The sequence below is a fragment of the Diorhabda sublineata genome, chromosome 6 (assembly GCF_026230105.1).
Source record: "Diorhabda sublineata isolate icDioSubl1.1 chromosome 6, icDioSubl1.1, whole genome shotgun sequence".
NCBI lineage: Eukaryota > Metazoa > Arthropoda > Insecta > Coleoptera > Chrysomelidae > Diorhabda > Diorhabda sublineata.
The window spans coordinates 21636902-21658157 of NC_079479.1; the positions used below are offsets into that span (position 1 = coordinate 21636902).

A 21256-nucleotide genomic window follows, 5' to 3' on the forward strand; every position below is an offset into this window, starting at 1 on the left:
AAGGAAAAATTAATTTTTCTTATTAGAACATTTTCTATCTTGATAAATACTTAAAGAAAAGTCGAAACGTCAACATATATATATATATATATATATATATATATATATATATATATATATATATATATATTGCGATATTCAATACTACAAATCCCAAAATTAATTTTTCCAACTGGTCCTGGAATTTCCAAGTTTATCTAATATCAGTCGAATGATTGATAGTGGTGTACTGCATTATGAAATGATTTAAAAAATCAAATAATCTATGTAAACAATATAGGCATTTAAAATTTAAAGTCAATTTCACAAATTGATTAATTAATCAAGAAGAGTTGACACTAATAGCATCATAATACCCTCCCTGACGGGATCTATATATTATAAAATCTATATATTGTAAAAGTATGTTCGTCCTGATTCACCCTGTATTTATATTTGAGTAACATTTCCAAGTTTAGAATATTGTTACATTTTCAATTTATTATGGAATTGAGATATAAGTTTTCAGTTGTAGGTTTTTTCATGTAACTAAAAATTTAACAAACATAAAATCTACTGGCAATTTCATTTAATCAAATTAAATTTGCCGCGAATTCGTGTCTATGCTAAATCCATGCGCTCTTAGTAATCGAAAAGATATTGAAAGGCAACCAATTATACAGTAATGTTGCAGAAGTAGCAAAGATCCGGCATTGTATCTGTCTGGTATTGTGACGTTTATTAGAAAAACACAATAAAATCCTCCAAATTCATAAATAAAAGTGTGTTATGTGATTAAAATTATACTGTGTAAAATTGTTCCATTATTTATTGTGCTCCACCCATTCTAATCCGGTAAGTATACATTGAAATAAAACATTTTGTCAATGGAGATTGTTAGTTGTCAAAATGGAATTTCTGGGAAAAATCCTAGAGTATAATATAAATAAGGTGATGATGACATTGTATGTTAATAGTTTTTACTTCATAAAGTAATAGTGAATCAGAGCAAATCGTAGTGCAGGTACATTTCGTTTTTAATTTTATATCATAAGAATATGACCGCACATATTGATTTTTGTTAACAATGCACCTACCCATTTCGATGTGGCCCTACATCTTGTTTGATCTTTAAACACATTCTAGTATTTGATGTTCATACAATTAGGTATTCATTTTTAATTATAATGAATATAATGAGGCACCAAATAATTGAATTACATTCTAGTAAGGCATGCATATTATTCTTTGGGAAAATCCCATTATTTTCATCAGAGTATCTTACGCAAATTTTCTATACAATTCTGTTTTCTCATGTGATGTAATTCAACTAAAAACACATTGAAACCTTTATAGGTAATCATCAGTTTATACTTTCTTGAATTTCCTCGAAAATAATAAAAAAAATTGTTAATTTTAGTGTTTAGTATATTTTCATTTGTAATTTTTTTCTCATTTAATAGCATGTAACTTACAATCTGTTTTAATAAGGTAATAAGTACTTGGTATATTATTTAAAGATCGCTGTGGAGAAGTATACTTCAACAAGGATACTCTATTTTGCTAAAAGTTTTAAAGACAACATGGACTGTGAGGTATAATTGACAGAGTTTAATTTATAATTAAATATATTTCCAACTTCGTTTGGTTTGAATATTTCAAGATATTTTCTTCAGTTAGTTTCTTTAAGGCTACATTAGGGTAGGCACTATAACTTAACTTTTTTTCCTGATTTCATCTCTAAATGAAGGTACTTGAAGATCTCTTTCGATGATGGAATTGGACAAGCATCACAAGAGGCTTACAATATTTCTAATGGCTTTATTCTGAAACCTTAGGAGGATTTCAGTATTACTTGCGGTACCCGAGAGTTGAATGCTGTAGGTCCATATGGGTTTTAAAGTTATCTTATAAAGGGCAATTTATTTTTAATGTTTACTCATGAGCTTCTGCCAATTTCTCTTAATTTAATTATCGGTTATTTCCTCTTTGTGGAGATATGATTTTGCTATGTTAATATCCAATGGTAGATATGTGCCTTTCCTAGAGTAAATATTACCCAAGGTGAATTATTCATGTAAGGCTTGAATTTTCATTTGCTATTCTAGATTGGAATTTTATTTAAGATCTCTTCTAAATTCTTCCATGCGGTTTGATCATTTGAATGTCCTGCAAGAATTGCTGTGGCATCAGCAAATGTACATTATGGTAAGCATTGATTTTGACACTGTAATTTAAACTTTTGTTCTTGGCTTTATCTCTGAACGAAGGCACTATTTGACACATATCATGGGGCATTCACAATATTTCTAATGGCATTATTCTGAAACCTTTGGAGGATTTCAATGTTACTTTCAATACCCCAGAGGTCTATAGACTTCTTCGCAGGTACTCTAGGGTAGGCACTTATTTTGGCACTGTAACTTAATCTTTTGTTTTTGGTTTGAAATAAATGCACTCGAAGGACTCTTTTGATGATGAAATTTCTATGTACTTTATTCTGAATCCTGAATCTGAATTAATAAATAGAGACGGAGTAAAAATTGTATATGATACTAAAATAGTAGAAGAATTCACTACACATTTCTCGAGCATTGGACTCAAACTTACATCAAATATTAAAAAACCTGAAAATTCTTATATCCAAGAAGAAGAAGGACAACAAATTATGAATCATTGAAAGATGACAGACTTGAGAGAAATCAAGGAAGTTATTAAGGAATTGAAAAATAAAGCTGTACCAGTAATCGACCACATATCAAAGGAAGACATGAATCACTTGATTAATAAAATATAAATATAAATAAAATAATAAAATAACCAATGAAATACTGATAAGTAGCAAATTTCCAGAAGAATTGAAAGTAGCAAAAATAATCCCTATACACAAAAAGGGTCCTGAAGATAATGTCTTGAATTACAGACCAATTTGCTTACTAAGTACATTTTCAAAAATAGTAGAAAAGGTAAACAAAGTAAGACTGGTGAACAGTTTTGAATTCGATAGAAAGCAGTATGGATTTCAGAAAAGATGTAACACACCACTGTAGACTTACTTGAATACATTAGCAATGAAATTGATAAAAATACGTATGTGGCTGCAGTGTATATAGATTTGCAGAAAGCTTTTGATACCGCACTATCGAGAAGCATTCACTCATAATTGGTCCGTTTATATAAATATTTGGTCAGATTAATTTAATATTTAAAAAAATTAAAAAAAAGTTCTCATTACGCAAATATATTTACCATGAACCAGACGAAGTGTGGGAAATATTTTTTTAGAAAAAAATACTTAGGCATGTCTTACTGTTTTATAATAATTTTTTTATAAACATGAATTTTTTAAATTAGAATGATTTTATTTACATAAAAAGATATCACGAAAATTATTTTTTGAAATATATCTATTATAATTCAAGTTTTTTAACTTTATATAATAATTATGAAGCTCCCATTGATTCTTGCTTTGCAATAAAATGACCTGGGCATCCCCCAAATCCCATGTATGTACTTTGACCTTCCCGTCGATTAAAAAAAATTACTATTTTTTCTTCACTATTATATATTTGATAGTAATACATATGTATGTTTTTTCCCTCAAAAAAACCCGCTACGTTATTCGCACTATCGAATCAAACAATTCCATTGTCAAAGATACTCTTTAGGCCCGCTGGACATTATTTAAAAGCCCAAGAGGAAACTTCCCCCATCGCCATTAAGGGAAACCCTACTCCAAATCCCATATGGTCGATCGTCGGTGTTACATTTTTTTTAAGGTTTTCCTGTTAGTTAGTGAACCGGTCCACCTTCCAAATGGCAGGATGATAGGGAGTAATGCATCGCCCGCTGTACCCGCTCACCTAACTACCCCTAACTAAACAAAAAAAATACAATTAACATAAAAAAACAAGCAAAAAAAGTAAAGAAAAATATATATCTCCATATCTGGGAAGAACCGTTTGGTTTCTCTCAGGCGTTCCTTTATTTTTTCTTGACTCCGTTTAATTATCCGCTTTTTTTAGCCTAAATCGGTACAAGTCACACTATCATTCATCACAAGTCCAGCGCTGCAGAAGAGTAATTCCTGTGTAAGGGCTATTAAGGGGGTTATTACAATGACAACTTATGACCTTAGAAAACATGATATAATATTTTATAACGCTGACCAATTGATAAAAGCAACTTTTATGACGAATTTCTGACCTTTTAGATGGTATAATTGGTCAATTGAAATGCCGCACATGGGGCGTGGTACCCTTTGCATATCAACCCTTCGTACCAAACCTTATCAAAGGCTTGGCCGATATCTAGAAACGTTGTTGAGACAAATGATGAATTTATATCCCCCGATTGGTATTTCTTGTAACACACTTCTTGTTCTAAGTACCTTGGCGATTACTTTAGGTTTGTCTGTTGTAGGATCACTTGTTTGATTATAGTTTAAACCAAATTCTGTTATGACTAAATTTTCTTATTGATTACAACTTCGTAAAATTTGGTTATTACTAGTTTACTAGTATCATTACCACTGGTCAAATGTACTTTTGAATACATCTGTTCTACAATTGTAGACATAATAATTCGATTGAAGTAAAAAATTCATGCCGAATTATGTTTAATACCCTTAGAGGTTGATTTTAATATCGCCTAATGATGTTGGTCATTATTAGTAATATAAGTTAGGTGAAGTAAATTCAACTAACGTTTTTAAACTATCTATATACTTTCAAATTCTATATTGTTAAAAAATGAAATAAAAAATAAAAATAGACTGTAATTGTGAGTGTTTGTGTAGTAGTAGTGTGAAAAATGTGTTCAGTATGATTATCACAAATGGCTTCAAACACTCCAACTTAATCATGAATGTCATTTGTCCACAGTCGTGTCTACTTTCTTGGTTGTCATCTGTCAAATTCCGTATGTGCTGTGATGTCTATGATCGCACTTATCATCTGTCAACTGTCGTGTCCGCCATCTTGAATGTTATCTATCGACTGTGGAGTGTACTGTGGTGTCTATGATAGCACCTATCAATTGTCAATTATCGTTTCTACCATCTTGGATGTCACTTGTTAACTGTTGTGTTTGCTGTAATGTCATATGTCAACTGTCGTGTATGCTGTGATGTCTATGACCGTACCCGTATTGTGTTAATTTTCATGTTCGCCATATTATATGTCATTTGTCTATTGTTGTGTATGCTGTGATGTCTATTATTGCACCCATTATGTGTCGTCTGTCGCTACCGCCATATTGGATATCATCTGTCAACTGCTAGGTGTGTTGTGATGACTATGATCGCTTTTATTATCTCTAAACTGTCGTGACTGCCAGTTTGGATATCATCTGTCAACTGTTATATGTACTGTGGTGCTATAAAGAGTAGATGTAAGGAAGAGTATTTCTTATGAGAAATAAATAAATGAGAAGTTGAAAAAGTGTCCATCTGTAAACAGCAAATTATTGTTCGAAGACTCACCAAATTAGCGCTAGTGTAGGAATTGGAAATGATATGAATTTAGCAGCATCATCTGTGAATTGTGTGCTGTGATATCTATGACCGTATCTATAATGTGTCATGTTCGCCAACTCGGATTCAATTGTCAACCTCTCACCACTTGCGACGTACTTCCGTTCCAGAACGTACATAACTGATTTATTCTTACCTAACATTTTATTGATGATATTGTTATCAGTTGTCATGTATTAAATTATCTATTATAGTTTTCAGTAAAAATGCCAGCACCAACCGCCGCCGAAAATGGAGCCCCTAGAACAGAACTACAAGAACTTCAGCTTAAAGCTGGTCAGGTCACAGATGAGGTAAATAATAATGTTAATAAGAAATTTACTTGAATTATAATTATGTTACCAATTGATCTTTAGAAATATTTCGAAATTCCTATCTTCTCTAATTTAAGCATCAAATTTCCAGGAACTCTATTATATGCTAACAAATTAAAGATACACTACCTAGCAAAATAAATAAATAAATCCAATTTTTAAACTTATGGTTGAATTACGAATTCACGAATAGAATATTAATGTATTTTTTTTTAAATATCTCTCACTATTGCGATTAATGAAAGGGCTAATCCTCATCTGGGATCGTTTAGAGATAGTGTCCGGACATGCTCCGAATCTAATTTCTAATTCCATTTAGGTCAAGAGCATTCTATATTCCAATGAGTGTAGGATTTAGCTCATGTAAATTATGAGGCGCATTTAATGAAGTTTCTATGCGAACATGAATTATATCTCAAAGAGGATATTGGATAGAGGTCAGGGCTGTGGCTGGTTTCCTATTTCTTCAAAGAACGAGGGTTGCTATTTAAGTTTTGAGAAAAATAAGTAAGAATAACTGTTTATAATTGGATATGACTTTATTGTTTTTTTTAAATACTCTCTATTAAGAATTTAGATCAATGCAATGCCTTTGAACTAATTTTCCATTGCGATTGAGTTACCTCCAAAAACATGTGATTTGAACGCATCAAACGCTTCTTCGGGTGTAGAAAAACGTTGATCCCGCAACTTATTTTTGATATGCGGAAATAAAAAGAAAATTATTGTGTGTTGAATAACATAAGGTGGACCAATCATCAATTCGATGTTTTGACTGTTCAAAAACGTGTTTATTTAAACTGATGTGTGAGAACTCGCATTGTCGTGGTGGTGAATGATTCGTCTCCTGGCGATTGGTTTCCCTGATTTTCTGGAACACTTCTGACAAACAAATGCAGGAACCTTCACTAAATTCATCCTCTAGCGAAGTTCGACCTCAGTTGAATTCCGAAAACCAGCGAAACACGGTGACTCGAGATGGTACTCCATCACCAAAAGTCGAAGCGAGTGGATCGACACACTTCTGTTCGTTAAATCCACGTGTCGAAAGTCATAGAAAATCATCACAGGAAAATGTTCGCGATTTAATTCCATTTTTCGACCGAGATAAATGTTTCAAGTATCTGTAAGCAACACAAGCATAGCACTCGGCACACATCAGTGTTGACATAGCTCAAAACTTTAATAGCAACGCTCGTAATAATGAACGATTTTTATGATACGTGGCTGGGCATTGTTATACATGAACAGAAAATTTTCACGTATTAAGGGAGTGAAAGTTTCTAATATGTCAACAATGGTTCTATGAGCATTTAGATGGCGTCTTTCGATAATCACTATGTCGATGTGACCTTATGCAGGGTCTTAGGGGAAACGATGTAGGCATTTAAGGAGGTGATAAAGAAACTCATTTAAAATGTTTTTAACGATACATGTCTTAGTGCAATGTTGGTTGGATTTTGAGATATGGTCAATTTTGTGTTTTTTTTTTTATTTTATGAGGGTTTTACTGCCGTTTGTATGAAATAAAACTGAAACAATAAGTTTTAAGGAGTTTATTGCCCATTAATGCGCATAAGGAGTCTCTAGTCAATTAAATAAAAGCTACAATACATTAAAAATTATACTAATTATCAAGTTATGGCCTCGAAAATATCAGAAAAGTATTTTTTTTTCGAAAACAAATAAGTTGTCGTAACTTTAAAACAAAAAAATACTAATGCAATTTTTATCCAAAATACTTCAAAAACATCTTTGTACTTTTATCTTTACAAAAAGACAAACATCATTGGCCGAAGTTAGCACAAACATAAAGTTTACACGTTGCAAATGAAATCAATCAAACCTCACGCAATGGGAGAGATATCGTTTCTATTGCTTAAAATCGACAGAGTTAAAACATAATTTTTGAAATCAATGTCTTAGGTGCTCAAAATGTTTATTTTTTGAATCAGATGATCCCTTCTAAGAATTTTCTCGTCATAATCAAATTCTTTAAGCCCAACCCAAACATAAAATCGATCGACGTCAAATTTGGAGACTTTGCCGGTCACAGAATAGACCCATTTCGTCCAATCCATCGGTGCGGATAATTTGCGTTTAAATAGTCCCGTACTGAGCGATGAAAGTGTGTTGGACATCCGTCATTTTGAAATGTCATATGTCTTCGAGTATTTAAAGGTAGGTCTTCCAGCACAGGCAGATCTTGCAAAAATTGCAGGTACGTTTGACTATTTAAATTATTAGGTAGGTAGTGTGGCCTAATAAATGTCTCGCCTATGACGCCAGCCCAGACATTAAGACTGAACTTTCTTTGAAAGGTTGTTTGTTTCTTTTTGTAGGGATTTTGTCCCTTCTGTTCCCAGTAGTGAAGATTACGGAAGTTTGTTTAACCTTCTCCATCAAATTTGGACTGTCTGTCCATAGGATCTTTTTTAAAAAGTCACGATCCTCAATTTCTTGATTTAATCAAAAACTGCAAAACAACATACGTCGCGCGGGAACTCCTTCTTCAAGGCCTTGTACGAGTGTGTAATGGAATGTCTTCCATTAGAATGAACTCTCGGATCTCTACTTAACACAAAAATAGAGGAACACAATAATAACGTCACCCGCAGGGAGTTAGAGAGCAAAAGGCAACTGCAGAAGACAAATAAGCGGGGGGCGCTGTAGCGAACGGATTTTTCTACATGCTTCGACACAAACGCTTTGAAAACCGGTTCTATCAGAAATCCCTTAGCTCTACATTTTTGATTCATTTCATTCGCAAAGTGTAAATTTCATGTTTGTGCTAACTTCGGCCAATGATTTTTGTCTTTTTGTAAAGATAAAAGTACAAAGATGTTTTTAAAGTATTTTGGATAAAAATTGCATTGATATTTTTTTTGTTTTAAAGTTACGACAACTTATTTGTTTTCGAAAAAAAATACCTTTCAGATCACCTTTAACTATGCCATTTAGCTATATTTCTCTATAGCTCCAATCCGTTCTCGAGAACTCAGACTTGTAAGCTTCAACATGGGCAAACCCATCGGTTGAAACTCGTGCATAAATCGCAAGTCTTCATGAATCAAACTAAAGTAACCGTATCATTGCCACCAAATTAAAAATACCTCGACGTACCGTGGACTACAACGTTGTACAAAATATGTATCCACCAGGAGCTTTAGCGATGGAAAATGTTAAGAGCGGTCTCGGAAAACCACAATTGCTGAATATTTCGTATGGTATTAATTGATCGACGGCTCAAGGGACCAGAGACAGCTCAGATAAATGAATGAGATAAGCGAGTTTTTTTGGAAAGAAGTGAAGAAACCTCTTTTAAGACTTCAAAATGAAATTAAGAGGCTGCAGACCGCTAAAGAACATAAAAATTGGACCCACGAAGAATGGGCGAGAGTTTTACAAAGCAATGAGTGTTTGTGCACAGGTCAAAGGCATAACGGATATTATCTCGTGTAATCTCGTTTTTAAAACACGGCAGAAGCCTGGTGATGATTTAGGAATGTTTTGGAGGAAAGGCGACTGGAGACCTGATGAAAATTTTTGAAGAAAGGAAAGCTATACGAAAATATCAAAATAAAATATAGGCAGAAAATCTCTCCACTTGTTTCAAGGTGCTTGAGCAAATCTTTTTGACATGTTCATGCAATTTTAATGTATATGAGTGGAACTAATGCCCCAAGTATGCCTTAATCTCACGGTATGTTACATGAAAATCTTGCAAAATTCATACTGCAGCGAAGTGTGACCACTATTGAATTCGGAAAACCAGCGCAACACGTTGGCTGGAGATCGTGCTACATAAACAAAAGTCGAAGCGAATTGATCGGCACACTGCTGTTGGTTCAATCCATGTCGAAAATCATAGGAAATCATCGCATGAAAATTCCGCGATTTAATGTCAAACTTGGCAATATCAGATTTGACATATTCACATCAATGTTCCCATATATCAGAAACTTGAGTAACAACCCTCTTATATAGTAGTCTTTACCTTTAATAAGAATAGTATCATGTAAACTTGAAATTGTCTGTACCATTTATATTCCGATAAATAAGTTTTTCTGATTTTTCAGTCACTGGAAAGTACAAGACGTATGCTGGCACTCTGCGAAGAGGTAATTATCGGTTTTTATTCATTTAGTTTTAGTGCTAATTCTTTTTATATGTAATTTTAATTCTTCGGCCCATTTTATAGGTGAAACTTTCTTGAGGATTCGAATAAAGAAAGGTTATGCATATATTGTCATTCTCATACATACTAGGACATTAAAACACTGTCTAAATTGACGTGGTTGCTCTGTGTATTGAAATCAACATTTTTCTGCAACATTGTCATAAAAACAACAACATTTTTGGAATATGACGTTATTGCAGGAAATGAGCAATATGTGTTTGTTTAATTTTCTAGTTCAATTTAGGTTAATATTTATGTTTCAATTTTTATCAGCTTTTCTTTATTTACTGAAGGATATTCGTACAAAAAACTTCGTGCAGCTGTTATATTTAAGTGGGAAATCAGGAAGATATTGAAACTAAAACCTTTAGTTACTTGTAATTAACCCTTACTTTTGCTCTAAATGTCTAACGTTTGTGCAAGTTTTATCATAGTATAAAGGACCTCGATCAACCTTTCGAGTTTCAGCTCTCGAACTTTTAAAAATATAAAATATTCAGCACTTGGAAATCTCTCAATAATTAGAAAGCTTTTATTATTTTTTTATTCTTCATTGTACCCAGAGAAAAAATTGGAGTTTCACTCAATAGCTTGTAAATTTTGCTTTCTAGAGTGGTTTCTCTCGCTTTTCCTGAAAAATAGTGAGTGTTTTCTCTAATGGTATACATTTTGTTTTAAAAATGCCCAATGCATATCATATAATAGCTTCGATCTACCTGTATAGGAGAAAGATGCATTTCAATCTTTCAGAGGATCTTTATTGACCCAAAATGGGCGGAAATTAATTACCACTGCGAATGGGATGTTTGTGTTTATCAAGCTATGCATTTGGTACTTTCGTTCGTTACTGCTCTCTAGTTTCATTGATGCTAGAATCCTTAGGTGACCTGTCAAATTTCTTGACTTGAATTTATCTCTCTGGATTAGCCTTTTGATGCCGCTAAATGTAATTTTCAATTCTTTTAATATTCTTTGCTTCGATGTTTGTGAGTCAAATCTCAATCTCTCGACTCAATTTTGATCCTTGTTAAATTTAAAACACTTAAAATGGATCCTAATAATCTATTTTGATTAATAAAGCGTGAAAATGCTTATTTTTCGCACAAAGACATTTGAGCATTTTACATTTGACACTTAAATATGTTTAGGCATAATTTTATTTAGATCCTTTTCTTCCACCAAATTTTTATAATTTTCTTCTGACTGTGGAAAAATATTTCAGAATAAATGAAGTATATAATGGAGGCTGTTAGTTTTTGCGGCCACTTTAAAGATTATCGTCATTTAATTTGAATTCACTTTCTAGTAAATCTTTGCTTCGCGATAATATAACAAACATTAAAGTATTAACCCGATGAAGCAAATAAGTTGTAATTGCATACTTATTACCTGATAATTTAGTTTGGATAGGAGATTTCTTGAACAGTCATTTCTTTTGTACTACTACAAGAATTATTTGTTGAATAATTCAAATTTTATAACAATGTTAAGGATGAACTATTTATTTATTTGATGGTGTTTTGGTGTTATTTAATTATAATTACGTTGAAAATGAATTTTCTCTTCAGGAAATCATTATTATTCATGGTATTTCAGAAATTTTACATTGTTTCGTACATATAATATTTTTTAATTTACGTATTTTATAAAAAAATACTAGTATGAAACTTGCACAAATACTGTTTAGAAAGAATGTTTCTCTGTGCTGCATGAACCGCACTTTCTCGTTTTCCTGTCCCAGATAAATAACCTTTTTTCAACTAATTAAGCAGAGAGCAGGACTACCGCGTGTCCATGAGGGTGATGTAATATTTTTCTAGCTTCTGATTCAAATGTGTGCGATATGGAATGTTACCAGTATTTTATACAGATATCTGCGAGTTTTTTTTACGTACCTCGTGAGAAAATTGATGCAACATTGTTGAAAGTATATTAGAATATATAAAAATAAACAATTTTGGGAATTCAAATGAGAATAGGTTTAATGTATTGTGAGTGGTGCCTTTATGGATGATATTAGGTTCATATTAGTTGCTACAAAATTTAGTGTACACAGTAATTTGGAAATGGCCATAATAAATTTTATTAGCGCGGTATAAATAACGTACTTTTGATTTGGTATAGTTTAAATTATGGGTATAAATAAAATAAAATGAAATAAATAATTTATAGAATAAAGTGTAATGAAATAATTTTCTTTTTTTAATATTAATTTTGTAATAAATTTGAAACTCCTTAATATTTCCGAAACAGTTGAAGATAAGTATAAGACATAGTACGAGGATATATTGAAAAATTCTTAGCCTACTATAGAACCAAACAAAATTTCAATGTCAAAATATTTTATTACTCAACATAATATTCTCCTCCTAATTGGATACATTAATTACAGCGAACCTGCAACGTCTCTAAATCTTTCAAAAGAAATGTTTCTTCTTGCTCTGCAAACCAGACCTCCACAGCTTTTATTACCCCCTCGTAGAAAGACAATTTACGACCTTTTAAACTTTAAACTGGTGAATAAGGGGGGTGTTCTAGTAATTCAAACCCTAAACCACGAATTTTTTGCATGGCAACATGACATTTTTGTACAGGGGCATTGTTCCGCGAAAACAAAACACCTTTGGATAGTTTTCCGCGTCTTTTCTCTTTAATTGTTTCCTGTAGAGTGGTCAGTAATATCGAATAGTAATCTCCAGTTATTGTTCTACCTTTATTCAAAAAATCAATCATGATTACTCCATGGCGATCCCAAAAAAATTGAAGCAAGAACTTTTCCAGCAGATTTTTGGACACGAAACTTCTTAGGTCTTGGAGAACTAGAGTGTCGCCATTCCATCGATTGTTGCTTTGTTCCTGGATCGTAGTCTCATCCATAGTAACAATTCGGTTTAAGAAGTTTACATCGTTTTCAAATCGAGCACATTTTGCAGCAAATTTTCTCATGTCCAATTTGACGTGAACTATATGATGAACGCGTTCGTATGAAATATTCAGTACTTCAGATATCCGTTTTAGCCCAATTCGACGATCTGATAAAATCATACCATGAACTGAATCGATATTTTCGGGGACTGACACAGAAACTGGCCTTCCCGATCGGTCCTCATCTTCAATGGAGAATTTTTAAGGTTGCATACAAAGGACATTGATCACCAAGGGGATTAAGCATATCTTCCTTCGTAAATCGACTTATCTCTTAACCCTCTAATATAGGTACTTGATGAAGTCTCGATACACCAATTTTTCGATTTTCACAATTTTCGGTGGTCATCTTTAATCTTTTAATTTATTGCGTAACGGTTTACTTTTTTGACACGTCAAACTTTACACTGACACCTCTAATAAGTTATTGTTCGTTGCTATGGTAACGCAATATTTTGTTTATGCATGGAACTGGTCTAGGCTAATTAGATATCAATACATCCTCGTACATAAATTATATCTTGAAATCAAAAAATGAATAATATACAGGGAGATGCATTAAAAATGAAAAAGTGGCCACTGTCACTTGAAACACCTCCTATTTCCAAGCTTTTTCGCCAACACGCCATCATTTATTCATGAACGAATTTATTCTATTTTTCTGTTCCACGCCGAATATATTTTTACCTAAACTTATTATTTTGGCTGTTATTACCCAAAACCCTATATGAATAGGAGTCAAATTGACAATTTTGTTCCTCGTGAAGATCGGCTTTGCATTTATATTTAAACGATATTTGGTATATCACTTTTTTCTGTAAACTTTAGACGTTATTTTTTGTTTAGAACTTTTTACTCTAAAATCAGTATTTGTCGGAGTTATTTAGTAAAATTGTTATATATTTGAAAGAGCTGGAGGCGAAAATAAGATTTGTCGGTAATAGTATATTGTGCAACAAGTGGGAAAAGTTTTTTCACGAGTGTGGAAGTCTCTGGCACGAGCCTGAAGGGAGAGTGTTGCAAACACGCGAGTGGGAAAAGTACTTTCCCTACATGTTGCACACTATACTTTTTCTACATCTGCACAAATTGAAAGAATAAAGGTAATGGAACTTATTTTTATGATTAATAAAACCAAAATAATACTAAAGTATCCACTTAACTGTTGAATGATATTTAAAATTGTAGTTGACAATTTTGTATAGTTGAACCCGGAACGTAGTTTATTTTTATTAAATTTTCTTTTATGTTAATTTTAGATGTGTTGAGTTGAGTTCATTTACGTTGTATTTTCTGTCTCCATTTCTGTAAAGGGTTCGAGTGGGTTTTCAATGGAGTTGACGATTTTATTACCAACGTTAATTTTATTTTTAATAGATTCAACGTATCCTTCTGCCACGGTACTGGATTGCCATCCTCCGTGGCGATTTAAGGTTAATATGTCCCCTCCTACATTTACTAAAATTATTGCCGAAGAACGTCTGAAGCAGTGAGCTGTGTATAGATAGAGGCTTTCTAATTTTCAAAAAATTACAATTGTCTTAGCCATACTACCGAATTTGTTAATGCCAAATACCTGTCTAGTGTTGGTAATTTGAAAAGAAACGTTTTCCTGGCAAATCCATCGTCGAATTCTCCCGTTACTCTTGGCTTTTTTGTTTTCGTGTTATCTAATTTCACAAATAAAGCTGCATTTAAATCCTCGAAATTATCGATTCTTAACTTCCACAATTCCTCTCTACGACATGCTCCTGCCACGCTAATGAAATTTTTCTTATTTAATTCTTTTTTTCTACTCACTAATTATTAGAAAAATCATTTTAATTCAAGGAAAAAATAATAAAATTAAATTCTAAAATAGTTCCTTTTAAATAAATTTACCTTTATTAGTAGATATTCCTTGTCTGGAGCTTCGTTTAAAAATATCTGCCATTGGTCTGCTGTCAATATATTTGTGATTTTTTGGGGACGTAATTCTCGGACTTTCTTTTCAAAAATGAACGTAATTTCTGATACGTGGATATATCAATGTTATTTTTTATACTGATAGTACTTCGCAACATTGAATATTGTGACCAAAGTGTAGACGCCCTTAAAGTTTTCGACTCTTCAAAGTATATCAAAAGTAAAGACAATTTTGTCAACTATTTAAAGTTGATAATAGCCAACTAAGTTTTCGTCGTTTTTTATTGATTCTCTATATAAATGTATGTGGCGTGGGCAGAGTATCGTGAGAAATAATATTTCTCACATTGTGAGCAACATGTGGTTTCGAAATTAAGTTAGCTATGAGAAATACGTCACTTTTCATAGCAGTTGAAGATTATATTCTCTAATGAAAGACAATCTTTAGTAAAAATTCCAGCAAATTTCACATTTTTGAAACTTAATTCAAGTTATGTTCCAAGGAACTCTTTTTAATATTAATTATATTGTTCAGCAAGCTGTTCTTGTTTCTTATCCGTAATTTATATTGTTCCATTGTCGTCTTACTGAGGTTGGTTGTTAGAAAGAAGCTAATCTTTGGATATCATATTCATTATTATTCAAGTAAATATCATTTCCAAGAACCTAAACGTTAGAATACCTCTGTAATACTTAGTACTGGGCTCTAGCAACAAAACTTATACGGGACACATGAGGTTAAATAGTAAATTATGCCGAACATACAAATTAGTCCATTCTATAAGTTCAAATCAGTATTAATTTGAGTTTTGTTTAAGCATTTAGTTTCTACTTCTAAGATAGTTATGTGTCACAACGGCAACGGTGTTTTGTATGAGACTTAACAAAAAAGATACGGCGATACGAAGTAAGATACTAACATAGGGACCGGGTATAGACTGCTCACACAAATAATGTTTCATTTTAGAGTTAAGTTGCTAGAATTAAATAATTCAATTCACTAACTTGCTTTTTTAAAAACAATTCATTTAGCAAACTGAGGATTTAATAATTTAAAGTTTAATGGTTACACCAATCTGATTGGCATACTAGACGAATATCAAATTGAATGAACGAAGTATTAGTTTTACAGGCTTCTTTACCTATTAGTTCTTATCTTATACCATAATAATTATAAAATTAGATAAATATATTTGTGGTTCATTATAATCACATTAATAATAATTGAATATGATAACTTGATGGGGTTAATGTTGACAATCTATAAAACTGACAGAAATTCTAAACAGACAAATTAATAGCAACGATAACTTAATGAGGTTAGAGTTCATAATAATGAATAAGTAATTGATGATGATTCGCCGCTGTGAAAAGAGTTGCTTTGGATTACTTAACACTAGTTAGAATTTTCGGGATTAACATACGTCTGTTAGTAGTATTTTTATTAAATAAAATCAAATTAAAAATATTCGATTTAGTTATTTCGTAGTAGTTGGTGATATAATCCAAACTGAGCTATCGAAATGAACAACTTTCGAATAATAAAATTATGAGGATCAATACATTCGATCCTCTTTAACGCTGAAAAAAGCCCTACCACGTCATTGTTAAGGTGCTTGCACCGCCTCGAAGTCGTCATTAAAAAAAATTAACTAGATCATCACAAAGTAAAATTTTATTGAAAGAAGGTAACAATTAGTGGGAAATAACGACCTTAGTAATTTCAGAAAATACACTCATGAGCAAAAAAATCGACAAAAAACTGAAAACGAAATTGTCTTTTGTCTAGAATGTCTAGAATATTGAATTTTTTTTCCTTGTTTACTATAATGCTAATAAGGGGTAACTGACCCTTATAAAAGGTTATCTAACTGTCCCACCACTATGAGTTACCCATCAAACGTCAACCGGTACACGTCTCCGTTAACAACAAACAAAAATTCTACTTGAAAATGGACACTATAAGTGATAATACTACTCAAGTGGTCACCCTAGTGCGACAAGGTTATGTTCAGGAGAAGTGCCCAATGCGCTGAGCATGAGTCAGTCTGCTGTTTCCAGAGTTTACCGTCGTTAGCTCTGAGAAATGCGAGGAGAGGCTGTGAGTTGCTGGACAGTCAGAAAAAGACTTAAGGCAGCTAACCTTGAGCCAAAAAGGCCAGCTACTGGTTTCAAATGAACCCTAGCCCACCGAGAAACCCGTATACGTTTTGCCAATGAACACGTTAATTGGACTGACGAACACTAGGACACCATTCTCTTTTCGGACGAAAGCAGAGTATGCCTGCATGGTAGCGATAGAAGAGGACGAGTCTACAAAGATCTGGAAAAAGATTCGCACATTGTTACATAAAAAAACGTGGCTTTTGGAGGAGGTTCCCTGGATAGTTTTGTGCGGACGTTTCTGTACCAGTTTCAATAAAACGAGTTGGTTTTTATTGAAACTGGCAGTGGAGCGGGGCAATTAACGGTGAACCGATACATAGAAGAAATTTAAGGGGATCTTGTCGTCTCTTCGCCAGTTTCATCAGACAAACTGTACAATGCCCGTCCGCTTACTGCAGGTTCCGACGCCAGTATTTACAGAATGTTGTAGCTAGAACTCAAATCCTATCGAGTATATATGGGATGATCTTAAGAGAAAAGTTCGGGCTAGAAATCCTGCACCTGTCACGAAATCAGATCCCAAAATGACGGTCACTAAATAATGGAATAGCATTACACAAGATCGAGTAAAGAAACTAGTTCGATCCATGAAAAAGCGTTCCATTTTAACGAATTTAAACTTGAATTTTCTTTACTGTTAATTATAACTCTTTTTCATTATTTAAAATTCCTTTTCGTTCAATAATTTGTCGTTACTAATAAAATAACTCAATAACAACATAGACTCACTGAAACTGATGCCTTTGAGATGCTAAAATCAGAAAAAGCTACAGATTTTTCGCTTGAGACTTTTGTCCGCGACCGTGCGACTTGAGTAGATATTTGCCCACGAGTATATATCTGACATCTTTGCTTTTTTATGTCCTCATTAATTTTAGATAAAATATAGAAGGTAATGATACCTGGTTAACACCTTCCGGTAAATACTATTTATTCACATCATTTTCGAATGCATCTATTACAGGTATCGAGTAATATGATTTATAATATGAACATAAAACTTCTATTTATCACTTCTATAGTTATCTGTTGGAAGTCATTGAAGACACCTATAGTGGAGTACAACAAACCGAATATTTACAAATATAATAACCTTAATACAGAGACGATTCGAAGTTTATGTATAACAATAATAGATTGCCATAATTTATTTTTTTATATTTTTGTATAGAATACTTAGATAGCTTTCATTTTGATGCTAAAAATGGAAGCGGTCAGAATGACATCATAATAATATTATACTCAAGTCGATAGTTTTCTGATTGACGATAATTCCAAATTACTGTTACATTATCGATATTTTCAGGATTTGCCCCAACTGGAATAACAAAACACGTGCATGAAAATCTCAATCAAATTAAAGCGTTTGCAAATTTTCAATTTTCTTAAATAAATGAAACATAAAATGCTGTAGCCTTTCGAGATTTCGTGAAAAGTCGCAGATACCTGTAAAAACTAAACATCCAATACATAATAGTGCTCTAGTGAAGTGTGATTCAGTGGTAAGCGCTTTTGTGAATGGAGATCCGCTATATCGTGGCAATTTATTTTACCTACTGAATAGTAAAACGAACCGATAACGTGTGCTTTAATTATTTATAGGATGGGTTTTTTCTTTCGAATCAAAGGATGTAAGCGTATATCATGTGATTACATACTAATTTTTTCAGTTAAAATCTTTCAAAAACAGTTGAAAGACTAGTTTGAAATTATGGGAAAGACTTGGAATCACAAATTATGTATTTTTCGAAATTGCGCATTCTAGTGTTTTAAAACGACATTTTATATATGGTAGAAACAAGGCCTTTTACGTGTCTACAGTAAAAATAAAAATATAGAATTCACAGTAGTAAATTAAAAAATTTTAAACAGCTTTGATGTATCTTCGAACAAATCAATGATTATGAATCATATTCTTTTGAATAAAAATTGATTTTTACTTAATGAACTTTTAATCTTGTTAGTCTCATAGAAGTCACAAAATTATTGTACCTCTTTCCACACTCGTACCATGTTGCCTGATTTTATACGGAGGTTATCTGAGAGAAACAAAACATTTTTATTTCACAACATACTCTCCTTTTAAGTCTATACACTTAGTTCAACGATGCTCTAATATTTTTAATACTTCTAAATAACAGTTGCTCACATTGACTTTTCCCTGTTTTACTTACACGAAAGTGATTATCATCAGAAGAGGATGTTAACGCGTATGAAAACTCTTATTTTAAGAAGAAACCCAAAGTGTATTGACCTAAAAGGATTATAGAAAAATTGTTTCGTTTCTCTTTAAGGTCGAAATCTTTTCAGACTACCCTCGTAAACTATAGTACTTCAACAAATCAAGTAAAAATGCTGCGCGGAAATTATTGCAACAGGTGGCGGAAAAAATTTTTCTAAACTATAAAGTTGATTTTTCAGGCAATAGAAAGTAAATGCTTCACGTCAATCAATACAAGAAAGATTGAATTTTCTATGACATTCAATGTAACATAGAGGCAGTACAAACTAGCACTATATGATATTCTTACCGTTTAACGATCCAATTTTTCAAGTCGTGACGTTCGATTCTTTAGAATAAAGGAAAAATGTTTCTTGTTAAATTGGAAACTTTTTAATTATTTCTTACGTGATAGGCAATTGGTCGAAACTAACAATTTGTACAATAATATGTTTGTATTGAGTGAATCTTTGATAAGACTTGGAATTAGTACCATCACCTGATTGCGATTAAACTTAGTGTGTGAGGTGTGCAGGAAATAAGCTAAAGAAATTCGGCACTGCCTAGTGGAGATAAGAGAAAAAAATATTTCCAGTGATCTGGACTGGTTTTGTAATCAGTAAAAAGGGGATTATGGGCCACAAGCTTCAAGGTACTCTTTAAAAAAGAGGTTTTTAGACCAAGACTACAGAGACAAGGTCGATAATTAATAGAAATCACATTCACCGAACTCAACGTAATTTAACTCAACTTAACCTAAACCTTATCTAACTTAACTGAATCTAACCCAACCTAATCTAATCTGATCCAACCTAACCTTAAAAGATGAATCTGACACGTTGACGGATTGGCTCCCATTGTCATAGCTTTTTCTGATTAACAATGGTTTATCATTATCAATGGTTTTGTTGGTTTATTTTTCGGGAAGTGTTCCCTCTTTTGTTCCCCCACATGGATGAGGGAGCTCGGCTCGGATTCTAATGTATCTTTCAGTGTTAAAGAGGCTCCCAGGATAAAAACATTAATGCAAGAACTTATTTAAACGAGTTTTGGGAGCTTATCTTTAAAGCTCTATATTTCAGTTACGACAGAGTTTCCGCAAGCTGAATCTTTTTTTTAAGTAGGTGATCTCTGGAGGTACAAACGAGGTTATCCCCAAAAGAATCGGTTGTTGGTACTAATCTTATGAGCCGTTTATTAGGAATAACATACTAATAAAAGCTGAAAAGTTGAGAAATTAAATCCATGTGGTGAAGATCAATCAATCTTCTTGTTTCATTGATTGTGAGATTGTATACTTAGCGATATTGGTATTCAGTAATTTTTTTAATCTGCTACAATGCATCTAATTATAGTAAACTGAGAAAATGATATGTGATCACTTTTATTTTAACAATATTATCGGAACAAATAATAAAAAAAACCCATCCTTATGTAAAAATATCTATGTTGTGGTAGCGGTAGCCCTGCAGTGTGGCTGTGTTTGTGCTGTGTCTTTATTATGATTTAGAAATGTATTACTCACACACATGCACTTTCGCACACACACACTAGCCTACTGAAAAATTTATACAATAAACAAACAGCCACTACCATGACATACAATATATATTTCTATAAATGTACCAATAAATTAAAATAGCTGAACAATTGGATGAAAATTTATTGCCCAAGAATTTTCAAAATCATAATTGAAACGCTTGTAATTGATCTACAAAATGTATGTGGAATATTTGACGAACTGGAAAACTGCTACAAAATAACCAATGTTCGAATAACTTTTTTAACACGTTATCCATATGGGTTTTTTTTATGAAAAAACCTGCAATGAAATCGATAAATTTCTAAACGAAATGTACAGATTTTATCCTAATGAAAAGGATATTTCACACCCGAACGAATACTAAAATTGAGTCAGAATTTCCTGGATCGTTTTCGCGATATTTGAAACATTGACCTAGAAAATTTTCAATCGATTACAATGGGTGAATGCAATTTTAGGATTACGCGAGCATTACGTGCAACTATATCGT

The 21256-nt window shown here is 32.5% G+C and overlaps 1 protein-coding gene across 9 annotated transcripts in view; it reads left to right on the forward strand.

Moving 5' to 3' along the window:
- The first annotated feature begins 626 nt into the window (after positions 1–626).
- LOC130445928 (synaptosomal-associated protein 25) overlaps positions 627–21256 on the forward strand; it is a 119191-nt gene continuing 98561 nt past the window's right edge. For 3 of the 9 annotated variants that reach the window (XM_056781837.1, XM_056781836.1, XM_056781832.1), the window contains exons 1-3: positions 627–834; positions 5707–5805; positions 9906–9947. In XM_056781837.1, the coding sequence (XP_056637815.1) occupies positions 5719–5805; positions 9906–9947 (129 nt within the window). In that variant the 5' untranslated portion in view covers positions 627–834; positions 5707–5718. Of the gene's footprint in view, positions 835–874; positions 1004–5706; positions 5806–9905; positions 9948–21256 lie in introns of those variants that run through there. The other 6 variants (XM_056781835.1, XM_056781830.1, XM_056781833.1 and 3 more) reach the window with 4 other exon arrangements.